The sequence below is a fragment of the Meles meles genome, chromosome 1 (genome assembly GCF_922984935.1).
Source record: "Meles meles chromosome 1, mMelMel3.1 paternal haplotype, whole genome shotgun sequence".
NCBI lineage: Eukaryota > Metazoa > Chordata > Mammalia > Carnivora > Mustelidae > Meles > Meles meles.
In genome coordinates this window covers 122226051-122250528 of record NC_060066.1, presented here as the reverse complement: position 1 = coordinate 122250528, position 24478 = coordinate 122226051, and the positions used below count along the sequence as shown (strand labels likewise).

Genomic DNA, 24478 nt, shown 5'->3' with positions numbered 1-24478 from the left:
CACAATCCTGAGATCATGACCTGAGCCAAAATCAAGAGTCAGACGCTCAACCAACTGAGCCACCCAGGTGTTCCCCACCCAGGTCTTTGGACACACTCTCCTCCAGCTCTTTCGGCTGATTCCTGCTTTACCCTCAGGTCTCTTCCTAAAAGTCACTTCCTGGGAGCTGCCATCCCTGGCCCCATAGATTCCCATTACATACACACTGTTCATCTTCTATTTCTCTTTACGGCACTTATCAGACTGATTACTATGTGATTAGTTGTGTGATTAGGTAAGTGTCCTAATCACTTCAGTGCCTCAATTTCCTCATCCTAAAACAAAACAAAACAAAACAAAACAAAAAAACCAGTGATGAACATGGTCTTCTTCTAATAGGCTGTGGTGAGGATTAAATGGAATGATCCGTGTGAAGAATTTAGAGCAATGCCTGGCACTAGAAATCAATCAACACGTGTTGTTATTGAACAGGAAATGATCTTCACCAGAGACAGCTCTGACAAAACCCAGAATCGTGGTGCCTCGTGCAAATGTAGCCCACTGATGGCATCCTTTTAATTATTCATCTCACTTCGGGAGTTATTTATAGATAACGCCATGGAGCCCATCAGCACTAAGGGTTGTCTCTTAACAGGAGAAATCAATACTATTAGGTATGTCTGGGATGAGCTCAGCTTAGGTATTTTGGATAAGCTTCCATTTGAGAATAACATCGTCAAAGAACTGTTATTATTCTAACAAACTCAGGGGGAATCCAGTGGACTATTGGAGGTCCACTTCACTGGCCACTGTTAATAATTGCCTCCGCTGGTCTCAGGCCAAACAATGATATAATGGACTTATCTTTGGTCACCCTTTTCCACACCCACCTGTGTAATCCCGAGTCCCTCCTGTTTGCCAGGCCCAGGCTTGGTGCCCGAGCAACAATGTGAGCAAAACAAGGGTGACCTCTGCCCTCACCGAATCTGTCAGTCAGCCAGGAGGACAGACAATTAAAGAAGACTTAAATAAATTAAAGAGGAATTAGAATATGGCCAGAGGAGAAAGCCAAATGGCAAATAAACCAAAGAAGAGATGGTGAACTTCGATAATAATCAAGGAAAAGAGGTTTAAAGCTCAAGAAACCGTTATCTCCTACCATATCACATTGGCAACAACTTTATAGTCTGACCATTCCAAACTTGGGGAGCCTGTGGAGCAACAGGAACATTCTCGCATGCCAAGAGGGGTACATTCGTAGGAACCACTTTGGAGAACACTGTGGCAGGAGCTGGTAAAGCTGGAGGTTCACATGCCTTCTCACCCAGCGTCCCCCTCAGACATGCACACAAGGAGAGGTATAAGAATGTCTCAAACAGAGTATGTACAATAGCAAAAAAAAAAAAAAAAAAGGAAACAAAGTCCATTAGCAAGTAATAGGTAAGTAAATATGTCAGAGCCATGCAAGGCACAATTAGATAGTAGCAAAAATGAAGAAGGAGCTTTGTGTGTGGGTATGGATGAATCCCACAATCATATTGAAACTAACAAAAAAAGCAAGTTTCAGAACACAGACGTATGATGCCATTTATGTGAGGTTTAAAAACAAGAAAAAGCATGATCATAGGACATATTGTTTAGAAATAACTGTATAGGGGCGCCTGGATGGCTCAGTGGATTAAACCGCTGCCTTCGGCTCGGGTCATGATCTCAGGGTCCTGGGATCGAGCCCCGCATCGCGTTCTCTGCTCTGCAGGGAGCCTGCTTCTTCCTCTCTCTCTGCCTGCCTCTCTGCCTACTTGTGATCTCTCTCTCTGTCAAATAAATAAATAAAATCTTTAAAAAAAAAGAAGAAATAACTGTATAATTAGTAAAGGGTAAAGAACCATATGATAAGATGATAAGCACCGTATTCCAGAAAGGGGTTACTTGGCTGAAAGGAGTAGGTGGTAGTCAAGGGCTGGAGATTTGCTGGGTATACACCAAGGCTTTTGCTGTATTGTATTTCTTTTCTTTTTTTTCCTTCAAAGATTTTATTTATTTATTTGACAGAAAGGGAGAGCATAAGCAGGGGGGAGGAGCAGAAGGAGAGGGAGGGGAGAAGTAGGCTCCCCGCTGATCAGGGAGCCCAACCCAGAGCTCAAACCCAGGCCCCTGAGATCATGACCTGAGCCAAAGGCAGTTGCTTAACTGGCTGAGCCACCGAGGGAGCCTCTGTATTGTATTTCTCAAGCACAGTGGTGGCCTTAAATCTTTCATAATATGTGTAAGTGAAGTGGAAGAGAGCTGTGGCTACGGGAAGAGAATCGGTGAGAGCTCAGAGTGCACATAGCGGATGCCAGTAGAGTCAAGGAGGACTTCTCAAATGAGGTGACATTTATTCTAAGATGCCTGGTACACACGAGGGACTCGGGATTACACAGGAATTAAACAGAGGGAGGGAGGGGCTTCCTGGGTGGCTCAGTCGGTTAAGTGTCAGACTCTTGTTTTCAGCTCAGGTCATGATCTCAGGGTAGTGAGATGGAGCTCCATGAGGGGTTCCTGGCCATGGAAACTGCTTAAGATTTTCTCTCTCCCTCTCCCCCTCCTCTAAACAAACAAACAAATGCTGGCAAGCTGGAGTCTAGAGAGTAGGTATGGATTTGTGCCCATTCTAAGGGCAGCAGGGAAGTGGCATGGTTAGATTTTTGTTCTGGAGGACCTCTGCCGCCACAGTGTGGAGAAGGGATTGGAGGAGGCAGGACTGGATACAGGGAGGTGAGATAGGAGCTGGTTCAGAGCTGGGGGTGGGGGGTGCAAGGAAGAGGGAGAGCCCTGGGGTAGGGTTGGGCCAAGTTGAGAGATATGTAGAAAATGAAATTGCAAGACTAGATTGATTGTCTCTGATGTTCTCTGGCCTTCCTTCTTCCCAGTTACCAGTTATATGCAGCATCTAAAAGTGGGCATTTCCAGGGGTGCCTGGGTGGCTCAGGGGGTTAAGCCTCTACCTTCAGCTCAGGTCATGATCTCGGGGTCCTGGGATTGAGCCCCACATCAGGCATTCTGCACAGCAGAGAGCCTGCTCCCCGCCTTCTCTGCCTGCCTCTCTGCCTACTTGTAATCTCTCTCTCTCTGTGTTGAATAAATAAATAAAATCTTAAAAAAACCCAAACCTTTAAAAGTGGGCATTTCCAGAAAAACAGCTAGACTGGATGTGTCTGCTGACTTTCCCTGATTTTGGAGTTGGGCAAACCTGGGTTTGAATCTGAGCGCTGCCACTTGCTGGCTGCATGACATCGGGCAAGGCCTCCACTGAGCTTTAGTTTCAGCATCCATTAAATGGGAAAGAAAAGAAGTCATGAATACAAAACACTGTAGTTCAGTACCCAGGAGATAAGAAGCAACCAATAAATGTTCCCCCTCTTCCCCTCACAACACCTGCCATCTATCTTCTGGATAGTTCTGTAGACTGTGGGGGCACACCCACCTGTCTTCCATGTGTCCGCTGTATGCCCAAGCTCCTTGATCTGGAGGTCATTCTTGTTCATGTCTAAATTCCCATCTGTGAATCACAAGTCTGGAGTTCCTCAGAGACCCAGCAGGACGTGAGACCTGCACTTCACACAAAGCACGGAGGGCTGTGCCCCCGCCGATGAACATGGCTTCTGTTTCCTCACAGGTCCAAGTGGGTTCCCCTCGGTGACTACATCTCCTCCAACACGGACGAATGCACAGCCACGCTGATGTATGCCGTCAACCTAAAGCAGTCTGGCACGGTCAACTTTGAGTACTACTACCCAGACTCCAGCATCATCTTTGAGTTTTTTGTAAGCTCCCATCCCCGGGAGAGGATGGGAGGTAAAGACTGTCCAGGGCTCAGATTCACTGACAGGAATCGCAAGCATATTTCTGGTTGGGGATTTTCCACAGTGGTCTTCCCTCTGGAGAGAACTGTGGACAAAATGAGCTGAGACTTCGAGAGGCGAGGAGAAAGAAGCTGGGGGCCTCTGAAGGGAAAGAGTAGGGGCCTGGAGACTCTAGGCATTCTGCCCATGCAGACATGAAAACAGTGTGTAAAGGCTTCTGAGTTCCAAGTTACTTCTTTGGCATTGATGCCCTGATGTTTTGTGTGTGTAGCTAGCTCCCACCTTGCTTCAAGGCTCATGTGTTCCGACCTCAGTCCCTAAAGGAAACTGGCAGTTCTTCTCCCATAAGAAGGTCCCTCTGGAAGGCTATGATAGCAGGGAGGGTAAGGAACACATTTTCTTGGAAAGCTGAGACTCTCTTCCCAAACTCCTGCCTTCTCAGGTTCAGAATGACCAATGCCAGCCCAATGTAGATGACTCCAGGTGGATGAAAACCACAGAGAAAGGATGGGAGTTCCACAGTGTGAGTATCCTGCCAGCCTCCCTGGAGCCTTCCCTGGGGATACCAGCAAAGGGGCTGTGGGCTTTTCCTCCAAGGGGTAGTTCTTCCCAGTCTGGGCTCCTACCTCTCCGTCCCTAGAGGACAGGAGTCTGACCCGATGAGGACGTTGTAGTTTCTGTCCTCTTGAGTTGACAGAGTATGGGTGGAAGATGACTTGCACTCGTGGCCTGATCCCAAGGATCAGCAGCTTGTCAGCTCTAAGGGCCAGGTCTTCTGGGGATGGGGTGTGGACACAGAACCAGAGAAGAATGCAGGAACTCCACTCACCACTCCTGTCAGTTCTTTTAGGCCCCTTCATAGGTCTCACCTTGGAGATAGTCACGGTATATGTGGGTGAGGGAGAGGCTACGAGAGGGTAGTAAGAGGAGGCTTCAAAGCGAAGGGGAGCTAAGCTAAGCTGGGTGGAAAGGCAAAGCTGAAGAAGTTCAGGGAGGGGATCAGAAACGGTGCCACCCCGAAGACAGCAATCAGGTCCTTGCCAGAGGCTAATCCGATGGATTAGGGATATCTGTCTTCCTGTTTGTGGCTTAGGTCGAGCTAAATCGAGGCAATAATGTCCTCTATTGGAGAACCACAGCCTTCTCAGTGTGGTCCAAAATCTCCAAGCCCGTGCTGGTGAGAAACATCGCCATAACAGGTACCGAGAGGGGAGCAGAGCCTGGGGTCTGTGAACTTCTTGACTCTGGGGGTGGGTGGGGGCGCTGGGTGTCAACCCCCAGAGGGCTCAGTCTCGGGGCTCAAGCCTTGCTTCTCCTTGCTGTTCTTCCTCCCTAGGGGTGGCCTACACTTCAGAGTGTTTTCCCTGCAAACCTGGCACATATGCAAACAAGCAGGGCTCTTCTTTTTGCGAACTTTGCCCAGCCAACTCCTATTCAAATAAGGGGGAAACTTCCTGCCACCAGTGTGACCCCGACAAATACTCAGGTGAGGTTCCCGAGGGTGGGTAGAGTTGGGGGAGGGGCGGGTACCAACGACCAAGGGGAGAAACAGGAAAGAGAACCATCCTCTGGCCATGCTGAAGATGACTTTTCGTGAGCCCCTGCTTTCTGGACCCTAAAGAACCATGCTGATCCATACTCCACTGATCACTCCGGAAGCAAAAGTGAAATCATTCAGCAAGTATTTGGTGAGCCTCTACTATCTGCCAGGTCCTATTCTAGGTGCCTGGACTACATCAGCAAACAAAATAGACAAAGTTCCCTATCTTCATGGAATTTACATTCTGTTGGGGGGAGGGGGAGACAGACAATAAACAAGAATGATAATAAATATATAATAAATTATAGTATGGTAGACAGTAAACTGTGCAGGGTGCTGTGGCAAAAAGGAAAAGCAGGTCAGGGCTAGAGGGATTAGGAAAGTTAGGGAAAGGGGTTGCAATCTTTTTTTTTTTTTCCCCCTAAGCAGTGAAATTTGTATAAATGAAATCTTATATAAGATTATAATTATAAATAATAGATACAGTAAGTAAAGTTATATATTTATATATTTTAATTCATAACAGCTATTATCAAAGTTAGGTTAGAAGAGCCATGAGGCTGCATTGATGAGCAAAATTTTTCTTTTAAAGGTTTCATTTATTTGACAGAGAGAGACACAGCAAGAGGGGAAACACAAGCAGGGGAGTGGGAGAGGGAGAAGCAGTCTTCCCACTGAGCAGGGAGCACAATGCGGAACTCGATCCCAGAATCCTGGGATCATGACCTGAGCCAAAGGCAGATGCTTAACGACTGAGCCACCCGGGCGCCCCAAGAAAAATATTTTTTTAAAAGATTTTATTTATTTATTATTTGAGAGCAAGTTGGTGCTAGGGTGGGTGGGTGGGAGAGCAGAGGAGGAAGACAAGAACACTCCTCTGCAGTGCAGAGCCAGAAGCCAGGCTCGATCCCACCACCCTGAGATAATGACCCGAGCCGAAACCAAAAGGCAGACGTTTAACCGACTGGACCACCAGGTGCCCCGATGAGCAAAATGTTTTGATAGCAAAGATTAAAGCTGGAAGTTACAATCTTTTGTCAGCGTGATGATCCACTGAGTTCAAAGGCCTTCTCAGGAAATCAAGGCTTCCTTAGAACATAGTTTAAAAACCAGTGTTTGGGGGCTCCTGGTAGCACGGTCCACTGAGCATCTGACTCTTGGTTTCAGCTCAGGTCATGACCTCAGGTCGTGGGATTGAGCCCCACAATGCCACTGGCTTGGCACTCAGCATAGTCTGCTTGGGATTCTCTCTCCCTCTCCCCCTGCCCCTCCCCCACACTCCCACCCCAACTCAGGACCCGCTTGCATGCTCTTATGCTCTCCCTCTCTTTCTCTAAACAAACAAACAAACAAAACAAACAAACCAGCGTTCTGAGGGCAAATATGGGGACAGGTGTAGCAGCCTGTGGCTACAGTCTCTGAATAGCTTCCTGAAGTATCCCAATTTAAGAAAGAGAACCTGAGCATGTGAGGGAGTCCCAGGGCCACAGGGCTCTGGTGTAAGGTGGGCAGTCCCCCCAGAGGACCCTCTTCCCAGGCAGCCCATAACTATTCCATTTTTCCTTTCTTACATGGAGCCACACACACACCCCCAGCTCAAGGCTCTCCCTCAAGCAGACCCTCAAATCTGTCCACAGACACACCCGTCCTTCACACAGGCATTGCATGACGTGTTTGCCCAGCCGAGACCAGCCACTGACCCTGTGAACTGCTTATTTCTACGCTACTTCTAAAACAAAAGTCCTATTTATCGACACAGATCTTGCCAAATGAGTGTAGTTTTCAGCAAGAACAGGAATGTTTAGATCTTGAGGGAAGTTTTTAATCTGTAAGTCTACATTCCTGTTTTTCCACTTGAATTTCTTATTCTCCTTCCGTGCTCTATCAATGGTGCCCTTGTTTGTCTTCGTCTCCAGCTGTCTTGCCAGGCCAGCAGTTGTTCAAGGGTTTGAATGGCAAGGTGGCTCTAGAAAACCCATCTGGGGATGTTTTGATCAACTCTCTATGTAAATTAATTGTTATCCAGAGAGCTGTTATGAAAGTGTTGGGTTGGGAGTCTGAGTCCTTTGGAGTCTGTTCTCCTTCTGCTACCCATTTCTCAATCCACCTCTTTGAAGGGAAAGTGAGTTTTTATCATGACTTGACTCTTCCAGAATATAGGGGCCGTGGGAGGCGGGGGAAATGCAGAGAGATCTGATCAGAGCCTGTGATGGAATGTGCATAAAGGGAGGGACAGGAGATCCTGAGAGCATTTAGTCATCCCTTTACGAATAAGTCCCGAGGGCCTGCGGGTGCCAAAGCCTGGGCTTGGTTGGAGCTGGTGCCTGCCTTCCAGCTTAGGTTGAAAAATGGGAATGTGGTTATAGGAGCACCTAAGCGTGGTAAGTGCATTGTGCAGCGGCTGCTCAGATAGGAGCTCTGCGTGTAACGCACAGTAGAGGCAAAGAAGGGACGTGGTCAGTCCTCTGTGGGAAGGAAGGAAAGGCTTCAGTGGCAGTGGTCTTGAACGAGGAGTCAGTGATTTGACGGATGTTCTGGGGGGAGTGTAGCCAAAGCCAGAAGGCTTGGGGGTCTTGGAGAAACTCAGCAGGGCAGGCGCTGACTTGGAGAGAACTAGCATCCAAGGCTAAGGGGTGGGCAGGGAACAGACTACAGACCAGCCCTTCTGTGCCATTGCTGAACATTTGGGATTTGATTCTGCGAGCAGTGGGGGCCGTTCAAGAATTTTAAGCTAGGGAGTGATGTGATTTGGCTCTTGATTTTGAAGGACCACTCTAGTTGCCATTGGGAAAATGGATGATGAAGGAAAGAGTTTGAAGCAGAGGCCACAGTCCAGAGATTTTGCAGCAGGCGCCATTGCTGGTATCTAGGACCTAGACTGAGATGGAGCTAATGGGAATGCAGAAGTTAAGGACAAAGGCATGACTAAAAGCATCTTTCTTATTGATACCCAAAATGTGATCGTTAAGAGGAATTCCTTTGTGTTACGTTCAATATTAGGGATTCATTTCCTAGTAGAATAGCATGGGTTTAAGAGCATGGACTCCAGAACTGAATTACTAAGGTTCAGATCTCTGCTCTGTCACCTACTAGCTCTGCCACCTTGGCCAAGTCACTTGTCTGTGCCGCAGTTTCCTCATCCGTAAAATGGGAATGGCAATAATCACTTCTATCTCATAGTGTTATTGTGTGGATCAATTGACTATTACAGATAAAAGATTTAGAGCAGGGCCTGGCATTGTAGTAAGCACTAATTTTATCACAGCTTAACCTTGAACAGTACAGGGACAGTAACTTCTGACTCTCCAGAAACTTAACTACTAATGACCAGAAGCCTTACTGATAAACAATTCGTCAATATACATTTTGTATGTTTTATGTATTACATACTGTATTCTTACAATAAAAGAAGTCGGAGAGAAGAAAATGTCATTAAGAAAATCATAAGGAGGGGCGCCTGGGTGGCTCAGTGGGTTAAGCCTCTGCCTTCGGCTCGGGTCATGATCTCAGGGTCCTGGGATCGAGTCCCACATCGGGCTCTCTGCTTGGCGGGGAGCCTGCTTCCCTCTCATTCTCTCTGTCTGCTTCTCTGCCTATTTATGATCTCTCTCTGTCAAATAAATAAATAAAATCTTAAAAAAAAAAAAAGAAAATCATAAGGAGGGGTGCCTGGGTGGCTCAGTGGGTTAAGCCTCTGCCTTCAGCTCGGGTCATGATCTCAGGGTCCTGGGATCGAGCTCCACATTGGGCTCTCTGCTCAACAGGGAGTCTGCTTCCTCCTCCTCTCTCTCTCTGCCTGCCTCTCTGCCTCCTTGTGATCTCTGTGAAATAAATAAAATCTTTAAAAAGAAAAGAAAATCATAAGGAAGAGAAAATACATTTACAATACTGTACTCTGTGTGTGTGTGTGTTCCACATATAAATGGACCCTCCCGGTTCAAACATTTGTTGTTCAAGGGTCAACTGTGTTCATTTCCATTAAGGCTTATTCCAGCTGTCCTCTCTTTCCATGAAAGTATTCTTAGCATAGGTAACAGCGATAACAAGTCACTTGGATAGTACTTCACAATTTACCAGAGTGCAGGAGTGATCTCCCTGTGTATAAAAGAATAAAGGGCAGCTCAGAGAGGTTGAGGGATTTGCTGAGTCTGAGGGGGTATCTGAGCTGGCCCAAGCCTTCATTAGATGATTCAGTCATCAAGGGGAATGTTTTCCTTTGATGAAATGGATCTGAATGAGAGGACATTATACTCCTGGGGGTAGGGAGAAGTCCTGAAAGGAAGAGGAAAGCTCGGAGAGAGAAACCCAAGCCCCCATGATAAACTTTATCTTCTCGCAGTCTTGCTCCCTGGGCCAACGTTAGAAGAATCACTTCTCGCTCCCTTGTCCGAACATCTAGGCAGATCTTTCAAACTTGACCAGTACCCAACTTCAACACCTTGATGAAACCTGAGCTAGGGAAGTGAGGTCCAGCTCAGCATTTGGGTTAATCATTTATTAAAACTAGGTTAGCAGTCGTCAAGTGTATAAACAGCTGGACCACTTTTGCTGAAACCTGGAGCTAGGGTATCAAGTTGAGCAAATATTTGAACAAGCAGGGAAAAGTTCTTGTGTAAAATGTACTTTTTAACGTGCAACTTGCAACCTGCTAGACCGTCTATGCTGGATCCTGGGAAATGGTGTGTTTTCAGCATCTCCTTCCGAATTCCTCCTGGCCCAGCTTATCAAAAGCAGGAATCCCTGGATCCCTCTGTGCTGAATGGGGCCTTCTGCTTGTTAACCAAGTCAATGAGCTGAGAAGACTCCAGCTGTTCCTCAAGCAGTAGCTCCCTCTTGCCCAGGCTAATCAGACAGGAACAGAAGAGGTGTGGGAACACACGGTGGAGGGAGCTCCCCAGGGCAGGCCAACAAGGGTGTAACTAGGAGATTCTCTGATCTAGGAACTCATTTGGTGCCTCAGAAAGAAGAAAGGATCAGTTGAGAAATAAGACTTAACTGGAAGGGAGAGAAAGAAACTTTCAATCCTTATTTAAAAATCTCATGACAAGAGACCCCTGGGTGGCTCAGTCATTAGGCGTCTGCCCTCAGCTCAGGCCATGACCCCAGGATCCTGGGATCCAGCCCCGCATCGGGCTCCCTGCTCAGTGGGAAGCCAACTCTCCCTCTCCCACTTCCCCTGCTTTGTTCCCTCTCTCGCCATCTCTCTCTGTCAAATAGTTAGATGATAGATAGATAGATAGACAGATAGATAGATAGATAGACAGATAGATAAAATCCCATGACAAGGAGTGCCTGGGTGGCTCAGAGGACTGAGCATCAGACTCTTGGCTTTGGCTCAGGTCATGATCTCCGGGTCATGAGGCTGGGCTCCGCGCTCAGCGAGCAGTCTACCTGAGATTCTCTCTCTCCCTCTGCCCCCTTCCCCTGGGCTCTCTCTCTCTCTCAAACAAATAAACACATCTTTTTTTTTTTTTTAATCTCATGACAGTTAGCAAATAAAAATAATTCCCACAAACACAGGGAGTAATAGTTACCAGCATTTAGTGAGCCCCTTCTTCCAATGCACAAGAACGTACTGGCTCATGTAAGGTAGCTATTATTATTCATGCTCTACGGATGAGAGCTCTACGTGTCAGAGACTCTGGGATCACGACCTGAAGCGGAAAGCAGACACTCAATAACTGAGCCACCCAGGTGTCCCAAGCAGTAGTTTTCATTCTGGAGAAAATAAATTCCCTGGAAAGTTTTAAAAATTCATTTGCATAAGTTACATATATTTATCTGGAAAAACGAAACAGGTCTTTTTTTTCAATTTCTCAAAATGTTTGTAATTCCAAAAAGGTGAAGTCCACTGCTTTAAAGAGGGATATGCTGAAATAGTTCTTGCCATCCAAGCATTCACAGGGTTAAAGCAGAGCTAACATACAGAGAGTAGAATAAATAAAGTGATAGTTGATACCTTTTTTTATTAGGAACAGGTCAAGGGTTAGAGACAGTGGCAGGATGTTTGGGGGAGGGGAAAGTGGAAAGAACTCTGTCTTCAGTGGAGTCGGAGGAAATTACCACCTTATTTGTGGAGGGTGGGTGCCTGGAGAAAGGGAAATGCCGAATGTGGAAGGAGGGAGGGAGCTATTCATTGGAGGGAGATATTCAGAGAAAATGCAAGGAAGGAATTGGAATAAGAGTATGAAGGCACTGTCCTAAGCTTTCCTAAGTTTTGCTTTAATCCTTCAGGAGTAGAAAAACCACCTGCACAGGATTATGAAGCACGTGGAACATGGCAGGTCTCAAAAAACCACGTTAGTTGTGGTTAGCCTGGAAGATGCTGTGTCCGGCTCCCCACCCCCCTCACTGGCCCGCTGGCGCGTCCCCTTCCTGATGTCCTGCCCACCAGTGCCTTCTCATAGCACCAGGGACAGGTGCAAAGGGGGTATCTGAGCAGGGCTTTAGGTTCTGGAAGCGAAGCAGAAGGAAAGGTGGGTGGGCCGGATTTTCTGCTTCCTGCAATACCTGTGTTGTGCTGTACCCCAGGGGCTTGGAGGTCCTAGGGTCATGAGCGAGTGATGAAGAGCTCTGCTTTCTTATGTGACTTCGCCTATTTGTCCTTGCTTTTACAATTTAGAGAAGGGATCCTCCTCCTGCAAAGTGCGCCCGGCCTGCACGGACAAAGATTACTTCTATACTCACACAGCCTGTGATGCCAACGGAGAGGTGGGTAGCATGGTCTTGGAGCCCCTTGGCCCTCAGATAGCTCCTTTGCCCGCTCCTTGGGCTTTACTACATTTGGGGTTCCAGAAGTCAGTGGAGCTGGCATGGGAGAAAATCCCACAGACCTCTGTGGGGACCCCAGGGCCTGGGAGAGGGAGTGGGGAGGCAAAGCGAGATGGCCCCTTTCATCTTCAGGTCAGAAACTGGTTTTGCCCCATTTGTTCCACTGTTTATTCACACATGCTCTGTTGCAAAAAGCCATTGCATTTTCTTTTGCTTGGTTTCTTCCATTCCCTTGGCGCCTCTGGGCCATGCCTGCCACGTGCTCTTATTTCCTCATGGAAGTCATCAGACCTGTCCCCTCAGCACTGCTGCTTTTGTCGGCTGGCAAAGGGAATTCATTCCCATTTCCTGTCTCACTGGAGAATGGGCTGCCTGTTCTGTCTCTGCTGGTTCCTTCTTTCCCCCAGGCTTTCTGCCTCAGAGAGACTTTCCTTTGTAGTCTGTGTCACCTCTGAGTCAGCAGGCGTGATTTGAGTACAAATGTCTGCCAGGCCTTGTGCCCCAGCTAGGGGTCCCTGACGTGAGGAAGGCTCCTGCCCTCCCAGAGCTCACTGTTCTGGGAGGGAAGGTGAGAGATGAGAACAGGAGGAGGATGTGCAAGGGCCTGGGGGCAGCTGGGAGAGCCGTGACCAGGACTGGGGAACCAGAGAAGACCTTTCAGAAGAGGTCACGTGTTCAAAAGTCAGTTACCATGCCTGGTACCTCCCATACAGCAGTTAACCAAACAGGGTGGGAGAACATCTACTTTTACGGGGCTTCATTCTTGCTGGGGAGCAAGTGGAAAGAGAGACAACAGGTAAACCATAAGTGAGAGTATATCAGATGGTAGTGAGTGGAAGCAAAAAATTAAGAAAAGATGAAGAGACAGAGAATGACAAAGGGTGGCAATGCTGTTTTAGAGAGGGTTGGGATGGCGTTTGAGGATGTAACATTTGAACAGAGACCTGAGTGAGACAAGGGGTGGCCACGGTGGTTTCCGAGCAGAGCACACAGCAGGTGTGGAGGAGGCCGACTTGTGTCCAGCAAATTTGAGGAACAGCAGAAAGTGAGCTGGGATGGCTCAGGGGCACAAGTGCAAGGATTAGTCTTAGATCAGAGGTTCCACATGAATTGTCTGTATCCCTAAACCACAGCCTCTCAGAAAGATAGAAGTTGGGAAATTTGCATTCAGCGTTAAGCATAGGCTTGGCTATTATTAGGGTGCCTAAGTGTTTGCTGGTTGGGCAGCTGGATGAATTCTCCTCTTGCCAGATAAGCATGGGATAAAGTCTGGTCCTTAGCAGTGATTGCTTTTCATCATCCTCTCTTACTCCCCACCCCTCCCCACACCTGCCCTCGTGTTTCAAGCATCATTCTCTCCCCCAGCAGCCGAGGGAGAATGGCTGCACATCTCATCAGTTTTACCTGCGTTGTGCAGTGTCTGGGATTCTGTATGACTTTGTAAAAATCATTTTCATCTTCTTGGCATCAGTTGACTCACGAATTAAATGGGGACGTTTAATCCTGCTGCTCTTCTCCCCCCTCGACATAACATGTGGCTGAATGTAGTGGTCTTTGCTTCCTTCTTCTCCAGTCTCTTCCCTCCTGGCCTCCAGCCAAGGCCCTCTGGAGCTGTAGCAAGCTCTGCTGTCTGCCAGCCGGGGTGCCAGCCGGGGTGCCAGCCTTGGCCTGAACAGCCTGGGGCCTCTGGATGCTCAGTGGGGCCAGAGCCAGTGCACTGCCTGGCAGCCCAGCCAAGGCTCAGGGGAGGAGCCCTGCAGCATGAGTGCACATGAATATGCAGTCATCAGGATTGCCTCGCAGAGCTCTCGCGCCTGCACTGGCTCTGCTCAGTCTCATGCTTCCATTTTGTCTTCTAAACTGTATTTTTAAATCAAGGGCCATAACTCGAGTCTACTCCCACGATCGCCCTTATGGTCTTTGCGGTGCCTTGGTGGTTCCCCCAGGGACCAGGTTGACCAGTCCACCAGGTCTGCTGCCTGTGCTGCTCCAGGAGACGACCCCAGTCAGTGTTCCTGCTGCCCAGACCCTTCTCTCCATCAGACTCGGGGGACAAGCCGGGAGAGAGCACCCAGGTTAGAGCCCAAGTTTGGGGCTCTGGCCATTGGCTGCTCTTCACAGGGAGGAGTCTCTTCATGGTGGAACGGAAAGGGTCAGGACGGGAGAGGAGCCCCAGGACGCAAGGCAGCACAGGCTTCTCTTAAGACTTGTCCTTTCTTAGGCTGAGTAAAGTGGACGGATGCCTTTTTGGTCCACCTTTTCACATGCATTGCCGTGCTGCCCAGAGCATCGTCCCTTCAGTGCAATCCGCTCTTGTAGATTACACTTTTATCTCTGACTTGGCCCAAGGGTCACACAGGTGGCTTTCCCCTGCCGAACCCGGAGCCTCCCGCAAGTCATCCCCTCTTCTGTATCCCATACCTCCATCAAAAGAGTAGGGATGACCCTAGTGAGTGAAAGATACAATGTTTTCCTTGTCCACTGATCTGGTCGCTGGCCGTTCCTCTTCCCATTACCCCCAGCTTCATCGAGATGTAACTGATGCATAACTTTTTGTAAGTTTAAGGTGTCCACTGTATTCATTTGATATACTTATATATTGCGAAATGCTGACCACCACAGCATTAATTAACACCTCCACGATACCACATAATTATCCTTTTTGTGGATAGGATCTACTCTCTAAGCAGCTCCCGGGTATATACAGTAGTATAGTACTATTAACTGTAATCACCTTGATGCAGTTTAGTGCCCCAGAACTTACTGGTCTTATAACTGGAAGTTTGTAGCCCTTGGCCAACATTGTCCCTTTTGTCTTGATGTCCCATCAAGACAGTATCCATCCACCCACACAGATCGTTCTTACGCGATTGTTGTCCTTGCTAGATGGTGAGCCCCTTAAGGGAAGGAGCCATGTCTCTTTCATTGCTGAACCCCCAGTTATGGCACACAAGTATAGTAGGCTTCTATACATGTCTACTGAATAAATGCAAAAGCAAGGAAAAAACTTGGAAGACACATGGGTACATCCCTTTTTATGCTTTGGGATTTTCATTAGCTACTTTTCCTGTGACCTTGGTAGTCATAGATGCTACTTTGGAACCAGAGCTTTCTCTGGAGACAAATGGTCCTTCCCTTCTCCCTGTCACACATGTCCTCGCTGAGTATACCCTTCTTCATCCAGGCAACATTCAGCGGATATTTACTGAGCACGGCCATGTGCCGGGCTCTGGGCCAGGAGCATGGAATACATTGGTGACCAGAAGGGGGTCCCCTGCCCTCATGAAACTTTCATCATAGCCCAGAGTCCCCCCACCCCAACCACCACTCTAAAGATGTGCTAAATCCCACACAGGCTGAGCCATTCTTCACCCGTTTCTGCAGACCCAGCTCATGTACAAATGGGCCCAGCCGAAGATCTGCGGTGAGGATCTCGAGGGGGCCGTGAAGCTGCCTGCCTCCGGGGTGAAGACCCGCTGCCCGCCCTGCAACCCGGGCTTCTTCAAAACCAACAACAGCAGCTGCGAGCCCTGCCCTTATGGCTCTTACTCTAACGGCTCTGGTAACCTCTTTGTCTGTGTCCTGTCCATCCCCACGTCCCCCACCTGGGTGGGCGGCGTGACACTCAGAGCGGTCAGCGGAACGTGCACACTGCCCACCACTGTTGTCCCTTGTCTGAGGGACAGCAGGTCCCATCGGGGTGGCTGCGGCCTCGTTGCTGAAGGCACGGGTATTGTGGTTCCCCCAGATTGCAGCCACTGTCCAGCCGGGACTGAGCCAGCCGTGGGATTCGAATACAAATGGTGGAACACGCTGCCCTCGAACATGGAAACCACCGTCCTCAGTGGGATCAACTTTGAGTACAAGGGCATGACTGGTGAGTACCTCCTCACTGCAGTGAGCTGTCAGCTCCCTGCTGACCGGGAGCTCTCCTGCTTCACATTTCTTCATAACAGTGATATCCGCAGAAAAATGAGCTAATCACGCCATGTATCCTCTGGAATGTTTCACTCCCTACGGATGTTCGTTCTGCCAGACCTTAGTTTTATAGATAGAACCAGAGTTAGCAACCATGTGCACAGACTCCAAAGGGCTTGCTCTGAGATCTTCAGAGTCTTTGACCGAAGTAGCAGGATAGATAACATGGTTTTGCTTTGGTGGTGGGTCTGGATGCCTCAAAGGACGGTCTTCTCTCTCTATCTCAGAGTGTCAGCTGGGTGCACGTTTCCCTGCACCTGGGACCCCTGGGGCACTGACTCTCCCCTCTCATTTTCCAGGCTGGGAGGTGGCCGGTGATCACATATATACGGCTGTTGGAGCCTCAGACAATGACTTCATGATTCTCACTCTGGTTGTGCCAGGATTCAGGTGAGGGATACAGAGCTAAGGGAAGCCCACGCCACCTTGACCACATCCAAGTCCCACATAGATTGGAATGTTGTAGAGGAGAGGGTTCTGGCGTGTGGAAGCATGAGTTCAGAACAGAGGGGAGCAGGGTAGTGGTATGAGAGCATTAACCTGAATGTTAACTTGGTTTCCTAGTTGCTGCCCACACTGGTGGACCTCCCGCTGGCACTCTCTCACACCTGGCTTCTCTCATGGATTGGCCACACGCTACTTGAATTCTTCCTCTTCACGCCATCAGATAAAATGTTACAAACAAACACACAACTTTTAAAAAGAGGGCCAGTGGTGCCTGCGTGGCTCAGTCAGTTAAGCATCCGATTCTGGATTTCGGCTCACATCCTGATCGCATGGTTGTGGGATGGAGCCCCGCATTGTGCTCTGAGCTCAGGAGGGAGTCTGCTTGAGATCCTCTCTCTCCCTCTGCGTCTCCCCACTGTGTACTTTCTCTCTCTATAAAATAAGTAAATAAACCCAAAATAAATAAAGAAATAATTAAATTTTTAAAAATTTAAAAAGAGGGCCAGAAGTATCCACAGACAGTTTGTCTTCATTTGGGACAAGAAGACTGAAATGGATGGCTCTTGCTGTCATAATGATCCCCACATCCCAAGAAGACCTAGGACATTAAGCAATGTGTTTGCCATTAAAATAAAGACTGCAGGCAATGTGGTGTGGTGAAAAGAACACTCTACTGAAAACAGGCACTTGAACTTCGCCAGTTACTGGCTTTGTGAACTTGGGGAAGTCACCATGCTCCTGTAGGCTTCAGGCTCCTCGTTGGTAAAACAGGGGGATTTATAGTCTGTGACTTTGGACTAACTCAGGTTGAGATGATTTTTCCAGCCCAGTGGTTAGCATAACTGTGTAGATAGGAGTTGGGGCTGGTGGTCCTTAGGACACAGGCAAATGGCCAAGGACAAAAGAAAAGCCATAAATGGATTTCCAAAGCCAAAGTGAATTCTTCTGCCCATATGAGCTTTCAAGATGAGGGAGGACCGCTGAATGTGTGTTTCCCTACTGCCGGTCTGGCTTCTCCATTACCTTCTTCAAGCTCCCTCCTTTCCATCACTGGCATAGTGCTCAGCCCATGGTAGTTGCTCAAAAGGAATAATGTCTCTTCTCTTAATTTACACTACTCAGCGATGAGCTGAGTAGTGTAAATTAATTTATAACCCATTTGCAGGGTGAGCTCGGTTTTTAGGCTTCAGAGGGATGGGATAACATTCCCAAAAGGACATTTCAATTTGCAAAGCTGACTGCTCCAGTAAAGTGGTTCCTCACCTCCTCCACTCACCATCCCTCCCCACCTGCCCCCTGGGGCTTGGCTCTGTCTTCCCAAAAGAAGGACAAGCCTGAGAACTTGGCTGAAGGGATGACAAATTGAAATATCTGCTCATTCAACCCGAGAAAATCTCCCACCACCCCAGAGAGTGAGCTGCTAAGTGCATATAGGTACTCTTGAACATTGATGTGCTTCTGCGTCATCTGGGAATCACGTTAACGTGCGGATTCTGATTCAGTGGGTCTGGGTGGGGGGCCTGAGGTTCCGGGCCTCTGATAAGCTCGGGTGAGGGCGATGCTGCTCGTCTGAGGACCCCCAGATTCTAGTGAGATTCTAGAGCATGTGAGATTCTAGAGCATGTTACAAAGCACTCCTCCCTCTGTTATGCCCTTGGATCTCACCACAGTGATGGAAGGTAAATAAGAAAGGTATTAATCACCTTCATTTTACAGATGAGGAAACTACAATTTGATCACATAGCCAGGTGGCAGAATTGGACTTAATTCATGCTCTTTCCAAAGTCCTCAGAACTTAATCCCAACCCCCAGCAGACCTTTTGCTGCTGTCTGGGCTCTTTGGGAAGCACTGCCTGGTCTCGGGAGCTGACTTTTCATTTCTGCCCCACAGACCTCCACAGTCAGTGACGGCAGACACAGAGAATAAAGAGGTGGCCAGGATCACATTTGTCTTTGAGACCATCTGTTCTGTGAACTGTGAGCTCTACTTCATGGTGGTACGTTTCCCTTTCTTTGTCTGCTGTGGGGCTTCTGGGAACTATTGTGAGGGCTGGCCCCCTTTGGCCATCAACATTACTCACCGCTGGCCTCCTCTGGTGTGCCAGTGTAACTGACGGCCCCGTTTATAGTAACTTCACAGAAGGGCCTAGACTGTCCTTCAGGGACTTCACAGTTTAACATGGGTCTGACCAACTGTCCTGGCCCCTGGGATGGCAGCAGTATGGGAACACTGCCCCTCGCCCACACACACACACCAGCCAGCCACCCAGCCACTGTGCCTTCTTCACTTGTCTATCTTGGATTCAGGGTGTGAATTCTAGGACCAATACTCCCGTGGAGACATGGAAAGGTTCCAAAGGCAAACAGTCTTACACCTATATCATTGAGGAGAATGCTACCATGAGCTTCACCTGGGCCTTCCAGAGGACCACTTTTCATGAGATGGTAAGCTGCTGCCCTTCTCCAGACCCCTGGCTTCCAGAAGAGACCTCTGAGCCAGGATAATTCCTGGCAGTAGCTTAAGTGTGAGTGTGAGGTTCAGAACCCAAGGGTTCGAAGGATCTGAAAGAGTCAAGCACGGAACGGCCTATTCCCGCCCCTGAGAAGCATCCGGCCTTGTCCAAACGACTTCCCAGGAAGATGGCACTAAAAGTTCAAATACATTTTTTGTCCCCTTTCACAAGGAAGAGACTTGCTTTTTTCATGTAATGGTATCTACTGCATATTTCTCCTGTGGCACTTAATATTTTTATACAACATTTAGAATGGGCTCGTCTTGGTTTAATGTGGCACAAAATGTTCACAAAGGGCTACTCTTTAGTGAAGAAGAATAGTATGCTTCTCAGATTTTTCTCTCAAGTACTGTAGGGTAAAGAGGGTTAAGTAGTCATTTGCTATTTCTAGAGAACCCAATTGCTGCTGACATCTCAGGCCTCTGCCCTCTCTCCTCCCATTTCTAGGGCAGAAAGTACACCAATGATGTCGCCAAAATCTACTCCATCAATATCACCAACGTCATGGATGGGGTGGCCTCCTACTGCCGTCCCTGTGCCCTGGAAGCCTCTGACCTGGGCTCCTCCTGCACCTCTTGTCCTCCTGGCTACTACATCGATCGGGACTCAGGAACCTGCCACTCCTGCCCCCCGAACACAATCCTGAAGGCCCACCAGCCTTACGGCATCCAGGCCTGTGTGCCCTGCGGTCCAGGGACCAAGAGCAACAAGGTGCCAACCGTATATCATGCATCCTAACCTTGGATCTCTGAATGGACTCCCTCAGAGGGTGCCAGGACCTGGGGCAGTGGGGGGTGGCTCTTGAGAGGTCGACAGCCAAGCATTCTCTGTAGCTGACTCCCAGGTTAGAGTCCTTGAGGATATCTGCCCAGGCTTTGAGTGTGGAGAGCAAGTTCTTTTTTTTTTTTTTTTTTTAAATATTTTAATTATTTGACAGAGAGAAATCACGACTAGGCAGAGAGGCAGGCAGAGAGAGAGGAGGAAGCAGGCTCCCCACGGAGCAGAGAGCCCGATGCGGGGCTCGATCCCAGGGCCCTGGGATCATGACCTGAGCCGAAGGCAGAGGCTTTAACCCACTGAGCCACCCAGGCGCCCCTGGAGAGCAAGTTCTTAGCTGCAGAGAGGTTGGTTTTCAGGGTCTAGGCGTCAGCCATGGACAAGTCTCATCTTCATGGGGTAGGTTAGGGAGATCTGTGACCATCCGGTCCAGAGGGTTATTTGGCATCTCTGCAGAGACCTAAAGGGAAGGAATGAGAGCTCGGGCTCACATTCAGCCTACTTCAATGCAGCCTATTGTCATGGGAGTTGGCCCCCCTCTCCTTTGGGAAGGCAACCCACCATCGCTGGGACATACAGTTAACTGGCATTGCTGTCTTTTATCCTAGAGGTTTTTTCTAAAGTAAAATAACAGTGCTGTTGCCCCCATGCACTTTCTGAAGCTAAGAAAGTACTGTGATGAAAGCTCTTAAGTATTCATTAACGCTTTATTTATTTATTTATTATTAACATGTAATGTATTATTTGCCCCAGAGATACAGGTCTGTGAATCATCAGTCATTCACAATTCACAGCACTCACCAGAGCACATACCCTCTGCAGTGTCTATCACGCAGCCACTCCATCCTTCCCACCCCCCTCCCCTCCAGCAACCCTCAGTTTGTTTCCTGAGATTAAGAGTCTCTTGTGGACCGGGAGGGAGACGAATCATTAATCCTTTTTAAATGAACTTACATTTCACTTATCACAACCACATGGATACACAAACATCTGTGAGGCATTATTTATACTTCTGCAATGCTGCTTCGTTTAGCTGTGCAGTAAATGCCACAGTTCTGCAGACCCTGGGGCAACCTCTTCCAGGCACCCCAGGCCTTTGCCTCAAACTTCTTCCCCTGGGGCTCCCTCTGCCGCTGAGGGAGGGAATGACAGTTGCATAAGGCTGCTGCTGAACGGAGATTCTAGAAAGGAGTAAGGTGTTTATGGGGTTTATGGGATGTAATCCCCTCTTTTAAATATCTATTTATTACTTATTATTATTATTATTATTTATTTATGCCAGAGAGGGAGAGGACAGAGAGAGAAGGAGAGAAGCTGACTTCCTGCTGGGCACAGAGCCCCTTGTGGGGCTCCATTTCATGACCCACGTGATCAGGACCCATAAGATCATGACCTGAGCCAAAACCAACCAGACCCCCTAAATCCCCTCTGAAGCTCAGCATCCTGCAGAGAACCTGGGAGAGAGGAGGCAGGCTTCAGTGACTTTTAAATGGGGCATGGGCAAGACTTGTAGCTTCTCTTCCACCATTCCGAAACCCTTCTTCAGGTTCGCACCTCCTTGTCTTCTGCTGAAAAGCAAGAAGGGGCTACCTTGTGTCCTGAGAGAGTTCAGCCATCTATTCAGAGGGACAAGGCTATAAAATCTGACCTAATTCCTTACTGAAAAATAGTAGACTCGGGTTTGTATACCATATACATGCTAACAAGTGCACTGTGGGATGTACATAACCCTCACTGGCCCATTTCCTTTATTTTAATGCCCACCCGGTCCTTACATCTGCTTCTCTCACTCCTGGACTGGACCAGACTGGGGACAATAGCTGCCATTCTCCACACAGTCCCCTTAAGGCCCACCTGAACAGCCCACCTGACCGAGCCTTTCCCCTCAGATCCACTCTTTGTGCTACAATGACTGCACCTTCTCCACCAGCACTCCGACCAGGGTGTTGGACTACAACTTCTTGGCTTTGGCAAACACCGTCTCTCTGGCTGGAGGGCCAAGCTTCACTTCCAAAGGGCTGAAATATTTCCACCACTTTACCCTCAGTCTGTGTGGAAACGAGGTAAGCTGTGTGAGTGCTGGGGCGTCATATCGAAACGGGACACCAGGGGGTCAGAGCCAGAGATGGACACAGGCGCAAAGCCAAAAAACCAGGCAGCGGGCGACTGAGAAAACGCCAGCGTTTCTAAGTGATGGTAATTCTCCCGGAGGACATTTTCCTCTAAAATTAAATCATTTGGATTATAAGCATTTAGGAAAATAAAGGTGTTTGAGTTAAGATACTCATTTACTCCTACCTGACTTTATCTTTTATTTTATTTTATTTTATTTTATTTTATTTTTTTTTAGATTTTATTTATTATTTATTTGACAGATAGAGATCACAAGTAGGCAGAGAGGCAGGCAGAGAGAGAGGCAGGGAAGCAGGCTCACTTCCGAGCAGGGAGCCCGATGTGGGGCTCGATCCCAGGACTCCAGGATCATGACCTGAGCTGAAGGCAGAGGGTTTAACCCACTGAGCCACTCAGGTGCCCCCCTACCTGACTTTAATTCTTTCAAAATGATTATAAAAGAACAATGCCAGAGGAAGATTGTTTTTTCCCTTTAAAGAGCAGTCTGAGCAGTCTTCACTAATCAAGGCATTTGACATTTGTTTTCTATAGACTGGATAAGATAAACTGTATGTAGTTCATCTCTAAGAACCTTTGTGGGCAGTTTTTTAAAAGGGATGTGAAAGGCTTTCTAGGATATGAGAAGAATGTTACCTTTAGCCGTTTCACGGGGCTGTAAATGTGTTGGATGCACAAGTCAAAGACAGAAATGTAAAGAGTAATCCCAGCATTACAGCACTTAACTAAATTACAAACAAGCCGGGATTAGCAATCGGAAAGATAGTTTCAAATGTTGCAAAATAAAGGGCATCTTGAGCCTTTAGTCTGTGACCCTGTGTGGCAGTGAGACCTCACTTAACACACACCCAGTCCATCTTCTACCACCTTCTGGAACATGTGAAAAAAGTTGATTTGTGTTTATATAGAGACCACGCCAAGAAATAAACCAATCAATGTTCTATGGCAATTATATCTTAATTTTAAAAAAGAAATAATTTATGGAAGATTAGAGATGCATGTCTCTATCTTGTTTGTACAAGCCTTTGAAGAAGTTCAAATGAAGCTTCCAAGGAGTTAGCGATAACTCAGAAACTGAGGCTGATGAGAGCAAGATCCATGTAGCAAAAGTTTCATTCAGTGAGTGGGGAGAGAGATGAAGACAGGGAATTTGGAGAGATCGACTTTTTGGTTTTCTCCCCCTTATTCTTTTCAGACATGTCTCCTGTGTGCCGTCACACTACTGTTGGTTCAAAGACAAAATGGGTCTTTGTTTTACCGTAATGCAAAGGTTTCTTTCTGTTCTCATGTCCCTTATTTCTTACAATCTAAAAAATAAACTAAGAATAGCCAGATTTAGCAATTGACATAACTTCATTTGTAATAAAATTTAGAATATTGGAAATCTGACAGGGTAAGTGCTTAGGACACTTCCATTCTTAAACATTTTATTAAGCTTTGAATTTTAATTCCAGTGTAGTTAATTAACATACATTACTAGAATGTAACATAGTATTACCTTAGTATCAGGAGTACAATATAGTGATTCGACACTTCCATACACCACCTGGTGCTCATCACAAGTACATTCCTTAGTCCCCATCACCTGTTTCACCCACCCCCCGACCCGCCTCCCCTCTGGTAGCCATCAGCTTGTTCTCTATAGTTTAGAGTCTCTTTCCTGGTTTGCCTCCCTCTCTCTCCCTCTTTTTTCCTTTGTTCATTTATTTTGTTTCTTAAATTCCACATATGAGTGAAATCATATAGTATTTGTCTTTCTCTGACTGGTTTATTTCACTTAGCATAATACACTCTAGCTCCAGCCATGTTGTTGCAAAAGGCAGAATTTCATTCCTTTTTATGGCTGAATAATACTCCATTGTGTACACACGCCACATCTTCTTTATCCATTAATTTATCAGTGGGTACTTGGGCTGCTTCTACAATTTGGCTTTTGTAAATAACGCTGCAATAAACTTAGGGGTGCACATATCCTTTTGATAAGTGTTTTTGTATTTATTCTTTGGGTTTAGTACACTCAAATTTAAAGTAGTGAACAAATGATTTTATGCGGACAAACACGTTATATACTGATGTTCCATAAATGTAATGTTGTTGAAGGAATAATACCTCAGTATTTCCTCTATTACAAAATCTCCAGGAAGAAGGAGTCTTATTCTTACCATCTTCCAGAGTTCTCTATAGTGAGGGTTGTTAGAGAACATTTTATTTCTTGTCATGTTCTCTACGTAAACACAGACTTTCTTCACTTGGTACTTTTTTTTTTTTTTTTTTTTAAGTGGATTAGGTTCTAATTATCTCTAAGATGTCCTATCTCAAGGCAGGGAGGGGGCTAGTTGTGCGGTCTGTTTTTTTTTTTTTTTTTTTTTTTTTTTAAGATTTTATTTAATTTATTTATTTATTTGACAGAGAGAGAGATCACAAGTAGGCAGAGAGGCAGGCAGAGAGAGAGGAGGAAGCAGGCTCCCTGCGGAGCAGAGAGCCCGATGCGGGGCTCG

General features: G+C 47.4%; 1 protein-coding gene across 2 annotated transcripts in view; it reads left to right on the top strand.

Moving 5' to 3' along the window:
- ELAPOR1 (endosome-lysosome associated apoptosis and autophagy regulator 1) overlaps positions 1-24478 on the top strand; it is a 69603-nt gene that overhangs the window by 37113 nt on the left and 8012 nt on the right. For both annotated transcript variants that reach the window (XM_046027102.1, XM_046027111.1), the window contains exons 5-16: positions 3638-3785; positions 4267-4347; positions 4918-5023; positions 5161-5310; positions 11987-12075; positions 15520-15697; positions 15884-16012; positions 16413-16503; positions 18452-18557; positions 18868-19005; positions 19521-19784; positions 21740-21913. In XM_046027102.1, coding sequence (XP_045883058.1) covers positions 3638-3785; positions 4267-4347; positions 4918-5023; positions 5161-5310; positions 11987-12075; positions 15520-15697; positions 15884-16012; positions 16413-16503; positions 18452-18557; positions 18868-19005; positions 19521-19784; positions 21740-21913 — 1654 coding nt within the window. The remainder of the gene's footprint in view (positions 1-3637; positions 3786-4266; positions 4348-4917; positions 5024-5160; positions 5311-11986; positions 12076-15519; positions 15698-15883; positions 16013-16412; positions 16504-18451; positions 18558-18867; positions 19006-19520; positions 19785-21739; positions 21914-24478) is intronic.